This window comes from Cornus florida, unplaced genomic scaffold (assembly GCF_030987335.1).
Source record: "Cornus florida cultivar Cherokee Brave unplaced genomic scaffold, ASM3098733v1 CherokeeBrave_3.0.0_Hap2_Chr11, whole genome shotgun sequence".
Classification (NCBI taxonomy): domain Eukaryota; kingdom Viridiplantae; phylum Streptophyta; class Magnoliopsida; order Cornales; family Cornaceae; genus Cornus; species Cornus florida.
This window is the reverse complement of record NW_026775581.1, coordinates 33505576-33519372: the sequence shown is the minus strand read 5'-3', so window position 1 is coordinate 33519372 and position 13797 is coordinate 33505576. Positions and strand designations below refer to the sequence as shown.

Here is a 13797-nt window from a genome sequence, read left to right as displayed (position 1 = left end):
AAGTCAGAAAGAACCTAACTTACTGTTTTATGTTGTTGATCATCATTGATTACATTTGTGATCAAACCCCTCTCACCCAAAAAAGTAAGAAGCCAAATTTAAATATTAAATTAATGATCATTTTTTAACTTTTCTCTGTTGTTACTTGCTTGAAGGAAGATCTAGTAATTGGGTTTTCTATGCGATCTGTTGATTGTTTCAGTACTTACCAATATGATTATTTCATTGACTTTATTATTGTTTTGTTGATTTTATCATCTTTTTTGTTGAAGGAAATCAAACTTTTAAGCGAAAATTCATTTGTGCTCTTGAGTATGAATGTTATTTCAACTTCATTTTAGGAATAAAAGTGAGTTACATTTTATTTATTTATTTTTTATTTTTGGGTAAATTGCATTTCTTTTTCTTTGTTTTACTTCTGCCACCTAACATGACATAAAATTGGTTCCCAGAACAATTTTTCTTCAAAGGAGCCGCCTCCCATTTTGGGAGCCTGCTCTACTCATATTGGAGCCTCCTCTACTTAAAGTAGAGCCTGCTCCATTCATATTGGAGCCTCCTCCACTTTTACTTGAGCCGGCTCCTTTTATAAGATTTGATACATTAAAGAAGATCTACACTAAACTATATTGAGGAGACTATAGTTTAAGCAACCATCATTGGGTACAAATGCAGCGATCTTCTTCCCATTCTTAATCAGCTGCACACGAGCAGATTTTCTCATGGCAGAGTTGGGCTGCTTAGCCTCAATACCACTGCATAAATTAGTTAAGTGTTGTTGAGTTTTGAAATATTGATTTGGAAAGAGAAGATGAATGTGGCATTTGCTACCAAACTGAGCCTTAGAATCGAATCTTGGGGCAAAAATATTGTTGCATATTTAAATATAAAAATTTATCTTTTAAAATATATAAAGGGCATAATAGTAAATTTTTTATTATCCTTCCCTTTCCTTTCTTTTCCCAAACATGATTGTTATCCTTTCCTTTCTTTTCTTTCATTAATCAACCAAACACGATTGAGGATTAAACTTATCCTTCCCTTTCCTTTCGTTCCCTTTCCCTTATAACTAATGTTATCCTCCCCTTTTAAACCCATCCTACCAAACATAGCCTAAATGTTCTGGAATTTGGATAGACCAGTAATCTATGCTACAATGAGTGGCTCTCTTCTTGGGCCCAAAATCTGATTAAAAAAAGACACGCAGAGAGAGAAACCATGACCTCACAGTACTCGGTAGCCAATGGCCAACGCAGCTAGTGTACTCACTCTCTCTAGCTCTCCTCTTTTGTGCCAATGCACTAGACCCACTTCCATTGTCAAGCTCAGTTTTAGGGTTAGGGCTTTATCTTCAACTTCCATGGCCACCGAGGTAGTACCCGCCGCTGTCATAGTAGGCGGTGGACGAGTCGGAAGAGCGTTGCAGGAAATGGGTAACGGTCAAGATTTGCTGGTGAAGAGAGGCGAGTCTGTTCCGCTTGATTTTTCGGGTCCAATCTTTGTCTGCACAAGGAACGATGATCTCGAGGCCGTCCTTCAGTCCACTCCTCACTCTCGTTGGAAAGGTACCCACTTGATTATATAGCACGCTCAATCGCAATGTACTAGTTGAATTTTCAGTTCTTGAATTTATGATGAAATTGTACTACCCATAATTTTTTTCCTTGGTATTTGGGTAGAAATTTTCTTCCATTGATAAGGTAATGATGTACAGTATTAGAAGTAGAAATTATACAACCATCACATCAATAAGCCCAATGAACAAGCATAGAGAACGTTAAGGACAATAGAAACAAACAAATTGCTTCGAAACCTCAATTACTCTTATCTTTAGACTCGGAGGATGAATCAAATACTCTTCCATAGCCACAGTTGCCAAAGCCATCCAATCCATATGAGCAGGACCTCGTGCTGACGCTGACGCTGCAATTAAAGCTTAGTTGTTGTGCCTAGTTCAAAATAAGCTTACTTCTCAAGCTTATGGTACAACAATGAGAAGAAAGGCAAGCAGTAATATCTTGATCGCGTATCACTTGAGATGCACGTGATGCAGAATTGTTATATCAGGCAATATGATGTAAGCAATGCTCAACAACTCACTAAATTGCCTATAGCAGAGAAACAAGTTTAACTCTGACCCCCACCTGGTACTACCTTGTTTACAAGCTGAAATGCCACCAGAACAGTTAAATTGGAAGCTCTATTATCTGCTGGACAGGGACTAAGTTCCTGATTTTGGCAGACAAGATTTCATTGATATTAAGTAAAATACCATTTCTAAACGAGCAACAATTTTAGCTCCATAGATATCAAGAAAAAGAGCCAATCCTACAAATTTTTATATGATCTTTAACTACCCAATTGGTACCACCCTACTTCCAAAGGTGACGTGGCACCACAACAATTAAAACGGAAACTCAATTATTTGCAAGACAGGGATTAAGGTCCTGATTAGGGTGTAGATAAAATCCGTTATAGCTGAACATGTCTGATGATGCCTGACTGAGCCATAATTCGCACAACTTTCATTCAAGGCCAATCCAATGGGAGAAAAGGAGTTTAGCTAGTTTTAAAGAAACATGAATAGGCGACATAGGATTTGAGGAGTGCCAATGAAAATCTAAATCATTTTGGAGAAACCAGGTGGTGCAAACATGGAACATAATATAATAATTTTGTTCATAAGATAGGATTGCTTGGTTAGATGTTGTGATAACCATCATAAGAACTAGGTCAAAGAAGAAACAAGCATACCCGCATCACAATCAACCTTGAGGAAAAAAGAAGGGGGGCAAACCCAGTGCATGAAGCTTCAGCCATTGTGGGGTCTGGGAGGGTTACATGTACGCAGCCTTACATGTGCATGCGGAGATACTGTTTCCAGGTCACAATGGAGCAACCTTAGAGGAAGTTTAAACCATCTCCTCTACCTTCCAAAGTGGATGGTGAGGGTTCGAGTCCAAAATGACCCAAGTGGCTATTGTATTTTCAAGAATGCCACTATGGCCTCATTTTGAATGAGAATTCTGCTTAAAATTCTGTTAAGCATTTCCTGAGACCAAATTTAACCGCTAACCACAATTGCCCCCATCCTCGTGGTAATGCTGTCATCAATATGGAGTAAATGTTGCCAGTTCTTCTTATTCTGTTGTTTGATGGTGATTTAACATTTGATGTTGCTGTTCTGTGATGGTGTTCAGCATAATTTTCAAAAATTTATTTGAATTACATTATGTTGGATAATGATCGATTTAAAGGTTAACGTGTAGCTTTTAATGGGATATTTCCTCTATGCAGTGCCAGAGCATTGAGTTATATTGTCTCTTGGAATGACTTGATTTAATCTTCCAATAGTTTTCTCATAGATTAGTACAACTTATTTAATTTAATTACAAGTTTCATGATACTATTTAAGACTAATGCGATGTAAGATTTTGAGTATCCATGTTTGCAAGATTTATGCGGTTTGTGTTTAAGTTTGATGGGTTGTTTTTTGATTGATGGATCTTAACAATCTAGCAGATTTGGTTTTTTTCCAGAATGGAATGCTGGAGCCATGGTTCCATAGTAAAGGTCTGGGTGATGCAGAACAAGTTTTGGCATATTTTGCTGTATCAAAGCTTGGTGAACCTCCCATTGACGGGAAAACAGACACCAATCCCGAGGGACTGACGGCAGCTTATGGAAAATGGGCATCTGCCGTGGCTGCAAGGTTACATGCTGGAGGCCTTTCTTGCAAGGTAAAGGATGAGTTTTATATATATATATATATATATATATATATAGTTGTCATTATTAGTTTATATGCAAGGTCTGAAGCTTTATTTAGGGCTAATCTCGTGGTTACTACAGAGGTAGACTTAGTTTGTGGAAGTTTAGCAGCTTCTCAAACAATGGTTTGTGGTATCTCATTTAAATTGTTCTAGGACATGTCAGCATTCGTATTGCATGCCGATGTAACTTCATGATATTTCTCCTTTTACCTCTTTGTTGGAGATTAATTGTTGAATTAACTGTTCCAGTGGGAATTTGGGAATGGACTCGTAGCTCTCCCCTTAGTCCTAAAAAATGATATAAATTCATTCCCCCCCTCTCTCCACCATCGTTATTCCACTAGCAAGTGGAATTTATTTCTCTCTTTCTTGAGTTGTATATTTTTTCCTTCATATCTTTACTTGCTATGACACTATTTTTTTTTTTTTTTTTGAGGAAAAGGGGTTAAATATTTGTTAGTATCAGGCACATATTCCTTTTTTTGATAATATAGATTATGAGTCTCTTCTCCAGGATTAAGTAGACAAGTTTTAGAGTACTATTCATATTTTGGTGATTTAAACCAGGTTCTTGACAAGGAAGCCTTTCAGAAGCAGATGTTGGAGAAGCTTATATGGATATCAGCGTTCATGCTTGTAGGAGCCCGTCATCCTGGGGCAACTGTTGGTGCTGTAGAGAAGGAGTTCCGCTCCGAGGTAAGGCCACCTCGCTAGTCAAAGTTATTTAAAATGTCAGATTGGATTCATGGCACATTCTTTTCTATCTACATTTACCCGAAAAGGGGGAAAATTAAAAAATCTGCTATTTGTTATGATTTTATGAAACTGGACTTTATTAAATAATAATTTAAAGGTTTCAGTTAGCTGGGTAAAGTCAAGTCTTTCGAGTAGACCAAAGGGCCTTTGGCCCAATGGTATGCCCTCCCCATCTTCAAAGAGGAGGGGAGGGGTTCGAGCCCGGGCGTGGGCAAAAAAGTGTGTGTTTGCTTTACCATCCAAAAAAAAAAAAAAAATAAAGGTCTTTCGAGGAGCTTGAATACTGCCTTTATGATGGACACTTATTCCTTGCAAAATAAATCAGTGGGTTAATAGTGACAGTCATAATGCTTCTGCTTTTCTGACTATAACTGTCTACTTTTAGTTGGCTCTAGGGTTCAAGCACTTGACCAATATGGTGATATTAATGTGAAAGATGTTTTTTCTGCATCACAATTGTCTTTTCGATTATCATAGGTATGACTGGATTGGATGAAGAGGTTTTTAAATGAGATTCTTTCATGCATAATTTAAAATCCTGAATTTTTTAGCATAGTTTAATTGGTTTAAAGGGCTATGAGATATTTGTGTTAAGAACTCAATTATTTGTGGTAATAAATTTGGATTTATAGCATATAGTATTAGAAATTTAAATCAAATACTTGAAGGCATGAACATTTTTATTAGAAGATTATGATATACACTAATTGCTTGATGTATTGGAGTAGGATTGATTCGTTAGGAAGATACTATTGCTTATCTATTAGGCGATCATGTGATTTTAGGTATGAGAATTAAGGAGGTTGCTTTCATATTGAAATTTGTTTTCTCAACCTAAGTTTGGGGGTTACATTGTACATAGATTGGATTATGCCTTTATATATATGAATATATATTTATTTATTTATATGACAAAACAAGGGGACCTATTTTTATTTTTATTTTTTATTTTTTTGTAATTTTATAGTTTATGCATATCCATTTGTATAAGGGAGATGAAACAAATACAAGCTGAATTAAGCAAGTGGGGTGAAGGAAGAGTGGAGCAGATCCAGTCCAACCAAGCTTGGGCCCAACACACAACTTAAAACGAAGTAACACTGGGCTTATGCAATCTCGGCCTGATCTCAACTTTTATGAGGCTGGTGTCATGGGGCGTAGCATGACGGCCCAAATGGGAAAGAAGTTGGCCCAGAACAGAGAATAGAGACACAAGAACAAAATGGACATGGAAAGAGAAACAAAAATGGCCCGCTAGGAGTGGTCCAGAGGAGGCTCAGTAGCCCAAGTCCAAGTCTAGATCAAATCAGGTTAGAGATTTGATTACGCAATCTCTCTCTACTCCTTCTGGTTATATGGGGCCAAGGGGTTATGCTGGCAGTCCTGGAGTGGTTGTAGGGATGATCAGGTAGAATTGGCTGGAGCTGATCAGAGAGGTGGGTTAATCAAGCACGATGGGTCAGTTGATGACGCAAGACAGTTGATCGTTACCTACTACACAGCACCAGGATACCGATGGCATAGGTTGATTTCTGAAAATGATTACTTTGTGCATTGGAAATGGTATTCAATTGAGATTGAGAGAAGAACCTGTGGCAGCATTAAAGGCTGATATGAGGATGTTAAGTGGTATGGACACAACGGACCATTCGGGGCTGAGATTGCTCCTATTATTGACGCTCTATCTGAAGGATGTTACGACACACCTACTGAATACAGAGTGGAGGATTCAGAGGGTGGGGATGAAAGGGATGAAGGAGAAAGGCTTCTCAATGATCCTTTTGACCTTGACAGAGCTATTGTGGTTCGGGAAGAGGGTGAATTTGTTGAATATGTTGAAATGGGGTTGTCTCAACCATTGGCAGCAGCCAGGGGGAGGGGCAGGATGGTATGTGTTGAAATATATAAATATTTCTATATAATTATGGAGCAAAATCCTTCACCAATCATGGTGATCCGGTCAATTTCCTTCCAACTATAAATATTTGTATATAATGGTGGAGCAAAATCCTCCACCAATCACGGTGCCTACTTTGACTATTGTACACTTTCCATATTTTCTTATCTTTACCGTGCCTATATATAGGCTCTTTGTACTCAAGCAAAATATTTCTGAATAATAAAAATGTAGCCCTTAGTGGCTCTTTGTCCATGGATGTAGGCCTTAGTGTCGAACTATGTATATGCTCGTGTTTTCTTCCCTTTTCTCTCTTCCCTTTTCCCTCTCATATTTTTAACAGAATGACTGGCCAGATTACGGTTGATTGTGAGGAGAGATAGATGATGGATAATATTAAGGAGCTGAGCAATAGATTGAGGTTGACCTTTGAGGGAGAGGGATGGCAAGCCCTGTCCAGATTACTGTTGATGGTGAGGAGAGATGGATGGTGGATAATCAGGGAGCTGAGTAATAGATCGAGGTTGACCTTTGAGGGAGGGGGGGTTTATGTAAGTGGAGTACCCATGTAGTGTGTCTTCAGGTACCTAAATTGACGACGACTTCTATGGAGATAGTGAGGAGTTTATGGGGAAGTCGCTTTCTGCAGTGGGAGGCTCCTGATTTTATTGGGGGCAGTTGGAGGCATTCTTCTCTTGTGGGACAAGAGATGGGTCTCTAGGGTGGATTGTTGTAAGGGGAGATATATTTCATTGTGATTAGATCTCCTCTAGAGAGATCTTCTGGAGGCCAATTGTCTACAGCCGTGGAGCAGTTCTCGGGATTTATTAATCATGAGGGATTGATTGACTTGTCGATGGAGGGTGCTTCATTCACTTCGTCTAGTGGGAGGGGAAGGCTGACGGTGGAAGACTCTGTTCAAATTTGAGAACATGTGGCTTCAGGCGGAGGGATTCAACGAGGTTCAGTTATGGTGGGAGGGGTATTCCTCGAGGGGCTCTCTGAGTTTTGTTTAGACAAACAAACTTCAGTTGTTGAAAGAAGACTTAAAGAGATGGAACAAGGAGGTGCTTGGTAATCTATAATGGCGCAAGAACAAACTCTTAACAGTGATTGCAGAGTTTGATCGGAAGGAAAGGGGGTAGAGGGTCTTGTTGGTGGGAAACAGATGTGCTTATTTTGAAGAAGGGTGGTGCCATAGATGTGAAGGACTTTAGACCTATTAGCTTGGTGGGAAGTATGCATAAGCTAATAGCTAAAGTTCTAGCATTGCATTTGAGGGATGTCCTGGATGGGGTGATTTCGGGTTCTCATAATGCTTTTGTTAGAGGCCGTCAGTTTGTGGACTTAGTTTTGGTAGTTAGTGAGTGCGTTGATGCTAGGCTTAGCAGTGGAGTTCCAGGGGTAGTATGCAAGCTAGGCATGGAGAAGGCGTACAACTATGTGAGCTTGACTGTATTTATTTATTTATTTATTTTCATAATTGGTGTTGTATTAAAGCATAAAAATTCAAGTACAGATGCAGATAGAGCATACCCTCAGAATAATCATTTAGTACATGGGAAATCAAGGCCACAAAGATTAATTATCAAGTATTGAGAGGGCCCATTTCCAATACAAAACAAAATGCAGAAAGAAAAAAAGTTAAGAAGATAGGATCATGTAGGCTTGCGTTTTGGACATCCAAGACCTCCAAAAGGGTATGTCTAGCCACTGATTCAGGAGTGCACATGCCAGTCCCATCTAGTCTTGAGTTCCTTTCCCTTCAAATAGCCCATAGAACAGCAACCAAAAAACTTCTGAGTGTCTTTGAATCGTGGTACAAGTGGTTACACCAAGTGAATAAATCCCCAACTGTTTGGACCTCTCAACAAAAGCCAACATATCCCAGTGCAAAACAACTCCTATCCAAGACCAAAAAGTTCGAGCAAAACTGCATTCTACAAATAGATGGTCTCTGGTGTCTACACCTCTGTAACACAGAGTGCGCCTAGGAGCTAACTGGTTTTTCCTTCTTTGGATGTTAATCATGGATGGCAACCTATCTAGCATAACAAAGACTGATGTAGCAGACCAACTTGGCCTTGCTTTTCCCCAACATAAATGATGCTACTGAACTTCTTCTAGAGCAGTCCTACAACATTGCCAAGCTCTCTTAAATGAAAACTTGCCACCATCCCATAGCAACCTGTCATCATCACCATGAACCTCCATTGTAGTAACATACTCTCTAAAAGGTTGATAGAAATCTTCCTGCAGCACCTGCAAATTCCATTCCCCATTCACCAACAAGCACTGCAAGGTGGACTTCCTCGGAAATGGGAGTCTCCTAACCATCCTATGCCCAAATTTCTGGGCCAAAGTCTATCCTCCGCACCAAGGATCCAAAAACAATTGCACCAGATAGCCTCTCCCAATGTGAAAACTAACCTTCTGCAGTATCAGGTCCCTAACATCCACCATAGCTCTCCAAACAGCAGAATGAGAAGCTCTGGGGATAGCATTCCAGTAGGTAGAATGAGGGATGTACCTCTGTTTGAACCAAGAGACCCATAGTCCATCTTTGCTAGGTAAGAAATTCCATGCCAAACCACATTTGGAGGCAGTTTGGATGTCCACCAATTTACTCAATCCTAAACCTCCTTCCTATTTGGTTTCGGTGACCATGTCCCAACTTAATAGATGCATTTTCTTAGAATGTTCTTTGCTACCCCATAAAAAATCCCTGCACAACTTCTGGAGTTGATTTATGACAACCATAGGGACATTATGAGTGCTACACCAGTAAGAAAAAATAAGGGTTATCATGTCTGTCTTGAGAAGCTCTGTCTTGCCTGCAGTTGATAAAAGCTTTGTGGATCAACACTGAATTTTCCTTGAGACCCTATCAATTAGATCCCTGCAATGAGATCTCTTCAAACCAGTAGGACACAAAGGAAGGCCTAGATATTTAATAGGAAAATTATTCTCACTGCATTGTAAGATGTCTACTATAGCATGTTTCCTCCTGACAGCTCTGGAGAACAAGACACTGCTCTTTTGAGGACTCACTTGAAGACTAGTTAGTTCTTCAAAAATCCTAAAAATCTTAGCTAAAGTTCTAACATTTTGGATGGATGCTTTACGGGCCACCATGAGATCATCTGCAAAGAAAATGTAGCAGAAGGTGGAATGTAATCTGCTAGCTGAATGCAAGACTGTGAGCTCTTTCCTTTGAGCTGGACATTCTTGATGCATATTTTGGAGATGATGGGATTTGGCGAGCGATGGAGCCTTGGAGGAGTCGGATTTACTATTGTATTTCCACAGTAAGATTATTAATGTTGGGGAATTGTGTCCCGATTGGCTTCTTCAAGAGCTCACAAGGGCTGAGACTGAGGGACCCATTATCACATTTCCTCTTTATTATGGTCATGGAGGCATTTTGCAGATTGATGAGATGGACTTCTGAGCTGGGATGGATTGAAGGCTTCAGGGTGGGTCGGGGTCTTCTCAGTCAGATGGAGATATTGCAACTTTTGTTGCAGATGATACTATTGTTTTTGTGATGGGAATGCTTCCCAGTTGAGATACCTGAGGTGTGTGTAGATGTATTCCAAGTTGTTTTAGGTTGAAGATCAATCTTGGGAAGAGTGACATTGTGCTTGTAGGGGAGGTGGGAGGGATTGACTCTATGGCTGACATCTTGGGTTGTGCATCTTGGGTTGTGGCGTTGGGGCATTTCCCTTGACTGACTTGGGTCTCCCATAAAGCGTGTCATCGAGGAGAGCAACTTTATGTACTCTATTCATAGATTGATTTGAGAGGAGGCTTGCGGGTTGGAAGAAGCAATATCTTTTGAAAGGGGTCGACAAGAATGCTTTATCGAGTCTTTCAACCTATTTCCTTTCTTTATTTCCTCTCCCCGCATCGGTGGCAAAGAGGATCAAGCAGTTCCAATGGAATTTTCTTTGGGTAGGTATGGAGAGGAGTTCAAGTATCACTTGGCGGGATGGGATAAGATTTGTAGACCTATCCAATTAGGGTGCTTGGGCATTTGGAGATTAAATTTGCTCAACAGAACCTTGTTGGGCAAGTGGTTGTGGAGATTTGGGGTTGAGAGAGAGAGCTTGTGGAGGAGGGTAATTCAATGCTAATTCGGGGAGGCTAGAGGGGGTTAGTGCACGCTTGAGGTGAGAGCTTGAGCAGGTGTAGGACTTTGGAAATTCATTCGGAAGGGTTGTGATGATTTTTTAAAGCACATTCGTTTTAGGGTGAGCAGTGAGGGACATGTCAGCTTTGGTGGGACCTGTGGTGTGGGGATAGACCTTTGGAGGGGGTATTCCCTGGGCTCTTTCGGATTGCTGTGGATAGACTGGCGATGGTGGCCGAATGCTATCATCTTGACAATGGGAGAGTGTCTTTCGATGTGCAGTTCGAGAAGGCATTGCAAGATTGGTTGGTGGAGGATGTCGTGGACTTTCTGCCGTTCTTCTATAGACAGAATGCTTGTGGGGAGGGGATGGATGAGTGGACGTGGTCAGGATCGTGCCACGGGGTGTGATCCTTCGACAACATTCTGTTGGGTGCTTAGGGGCCTTCCTTTCCATGGAAGGGACAACATTAATGTTTCTTTTTTTTTTTCATTGGCAAAAACTCACACACCCATTTCTCACTATTGAGACTTGAACTCTCATCTCCCATTTTTTGGAGGTAGAGGAGATACGTATAGGGTATATATCTTGGCGGTGATATTAATATTTCATAAACATAAGCTTTGAATATGATACAAATATCTCAATTCTTCTTCGTTTTTTAAGAAAGTTGAAATTCGGAATCCTTGCTATGGTTTTCTTAACATATGCATATATACATATGCATGTAGTACATACTGTATTTATGTGGATGAGTTAGATTAATATATATGATTCTATATATAAGTTTACAATAATAATATACTGTCATGGTATATGTATATTATTACTAACATTCCTTCTTAAAGGAGTTATGACAAACAAGTTGGTAGTTATGTTTCATGAATATAAAATTTGGGCTAAATTAGACATGGTATAATGTGTCTCAGTACTTCCTCCTCTTCTTCTTCATCCTTCTTTTTATTTTTAGATTTTATTTTAACGAAAGTCTTAAGTATTCAGAAACTTTCCTGCTTTTCTTAACAATTATGTTATGGAATCATAGTATCATACTTAGAGAAGTTATATTTAATTATGATGGTGTTTCATGCAGGTGTTCTGAAGCAATTGAGAAATATCAGATATATTTTTGAAATTAAAAATTTTAAAAAATCATTTTTACATTATGGATATGTTTAGAAAGTGTCAAAATATATAAGTAGACAAGGCGCATGGATACGATATGGGCCTAAACTTCATAGGCTTCAGTTGAACAAGGTTAATCCCAAGGATAATATGTTCTTGGGGCATTATACAGCTTTCGCAATGGTTGATGCAATTTTAGTTCAAAATGGTACAAACTTCTAGTTTAATTACTAAAGTGAGATGTAGAATCCTGAATCCTTTGTAATACTTTCTTAGTGAACTGAAATTCTGATTATGCAGATAGTAGAACATAAATAACTACCTGCTCATATGGGATTTAGATAACATGCATCTTCACATGGATTATTATGACCTACCGTCTTGGCACATTAGTTAGTTCTTGTACTACTTGAAGTACTTTCCACAATTATGTTTTGTTTCTTCTCATTCTTGCAGTTACTTATTATTATTATTTTTTTAAGCATAGTTGTTGTAGTAAACATGGAGCCTTGACAATTTTGGTGAAGTATAGTTTATAGGCATCAGCTTATGAGGAATGAATTAGAAAAAAATTCTTGTTGCGGGTTGGTTGGATTTTGCTGTCTTATTTTTGATAGTTGGATTTGGTATGTCCCTTCTATATGATTTGAATCAAAACTCATTTGATTGTCCTGGGTGACTGATACTTGTGCTGTCAGGTGTCAAGCCTCATTGCTGAACTTGCATCTGCAGCAGCAGCCGAGAAAGGGGTAGTTTTTGAAGATGCCATGGAGGATAGATTATGTGCTTATTCCCGAGCCGTTAGCCACTTCCCAACAGCTGTTAAGGAGGTAAAAATTGTAAATTCCTTAGAATTCAATCGACAAAGTGATTCTTTTTCCTGATCATTTGTTTGCCACCAATGCTTGCAGTTCAAATGGAGAAATGGTTGGTTCTATTCCCTCTCGGAGAAGGCAAGTCAAGAAGGGAAGCCAGATCCATGTCCATTACACACAGCATGGCTTAGAGAACTTAAAGTTGTCTAGAATTGACTGTGTACTAATGGTTTGCAATTCTTGGAGATACTAGCTAATACCATAAAATTTGAAATTCTCTCGTACTTTTTCACGTAAAGCAACTGCGAATTTTCTGCTGTCCATTATGCAGTCAAACATTCTCATGCATTCCTTGTTTAGTTCTATCATAGTTGGATCTTTTCATGCTCTCTAAACAACGACAATCACTATTTCTGCTGTGCACTTGTACATTATTAGTTGAGGATTGTTACAAACTTTCGTTTGAATTGATTGCCTGGAGAGGTAGGGGAACTACAAAAAGCTCCTCATCATGCACTCCAAATTGAACCAGAAATGGTACCTATAATATGCTGAGCAGGTAAATCAAAATTATGATCCATAAAGTTCAATAACAATTCATGGTTCACCCAATGTCAAACGATCATCATACGATTTGACGGTCTTAAGTTCATGGAAGACCCCAACTAGGGACAGAAAGGAAAAATGAAGTAGAAGAATAGCTATTTTCATATTTGATTGACAATTTAGAAAGGAAAAGAAAAGAAAAGAAAAAGAGGGATTAGGAACCTTACCATCCTTTTCTTTTTTTTTCTTTTCTCTCATAACTAATATTATTCTTTTTTTTGTTCTTCCTGAATGTGGTTTTATTATTGAATGAAAATGATATTACACTTCCAAAAGAACAAGTAGTACTACCCACCCAAAAAAAAAAACACAAAAGAAGCCCAAGGCATACCCATGGCATTGGCATGACAAAAGGAAAGAAATGCAAGAGTTTTTAAAAAACTACAAGAACATATAAGAAAACTTCTGTAGAGAGCCAAAAGATTTGACAATGAAAGGTTTAATGATAATATGACTAATTGATGAGAGAGTATGACAAAGAGCGCAATCTTCTGTTTCTGTGTGTCCACAAACACCAGATAATGCAAGTAAAAAAGCACCTTTTAAGCTTTAGACTACATATTAGAGGCTGCAGAGTGAGTAATAAACCATTTGCAGAACTGAACAAACCAACCATTCCCTCATTGGATCAAAATCTTCTCTGGCGCAACAATAAATCTTTCACAGCCGGTGAGAATGGTTTGGGATACATG

General features: G+C 38.9%; 1 protein-coding gene across 1 annotated transcript; it reads left to right on the top strand.

Moving 5' to 3' along the window:
• The first annotated feature begins 1204 nt into the window (after nucleotides 1-1204).
• LOC132283370 (uncharacterized) lies at nucleotides 1205-12909 on the top strand. The gene is made up of 5 exons (XM_059785309.1): nucleotides 1205-1565; nucleotides 3523-3740; nucleotides 4341-4469; nucleotides 12383-12514; nucleotides 12596-12909. The coding sequence occupies exons 1-5, from the start codon at nucleotides 1244-1246 to the stop codon at nucleotides 12707-12709; spliced, it is 915 nt and encodes a 304-aa protein (XP_059641292.1). The 5' UTR covers nucleotides 1205-1243; the 3' UTR covers nucleotides 12710-12909.
• The last annotated feature ends 888 nt before the right edge of the window (nucleotides 12910-13797 follow it).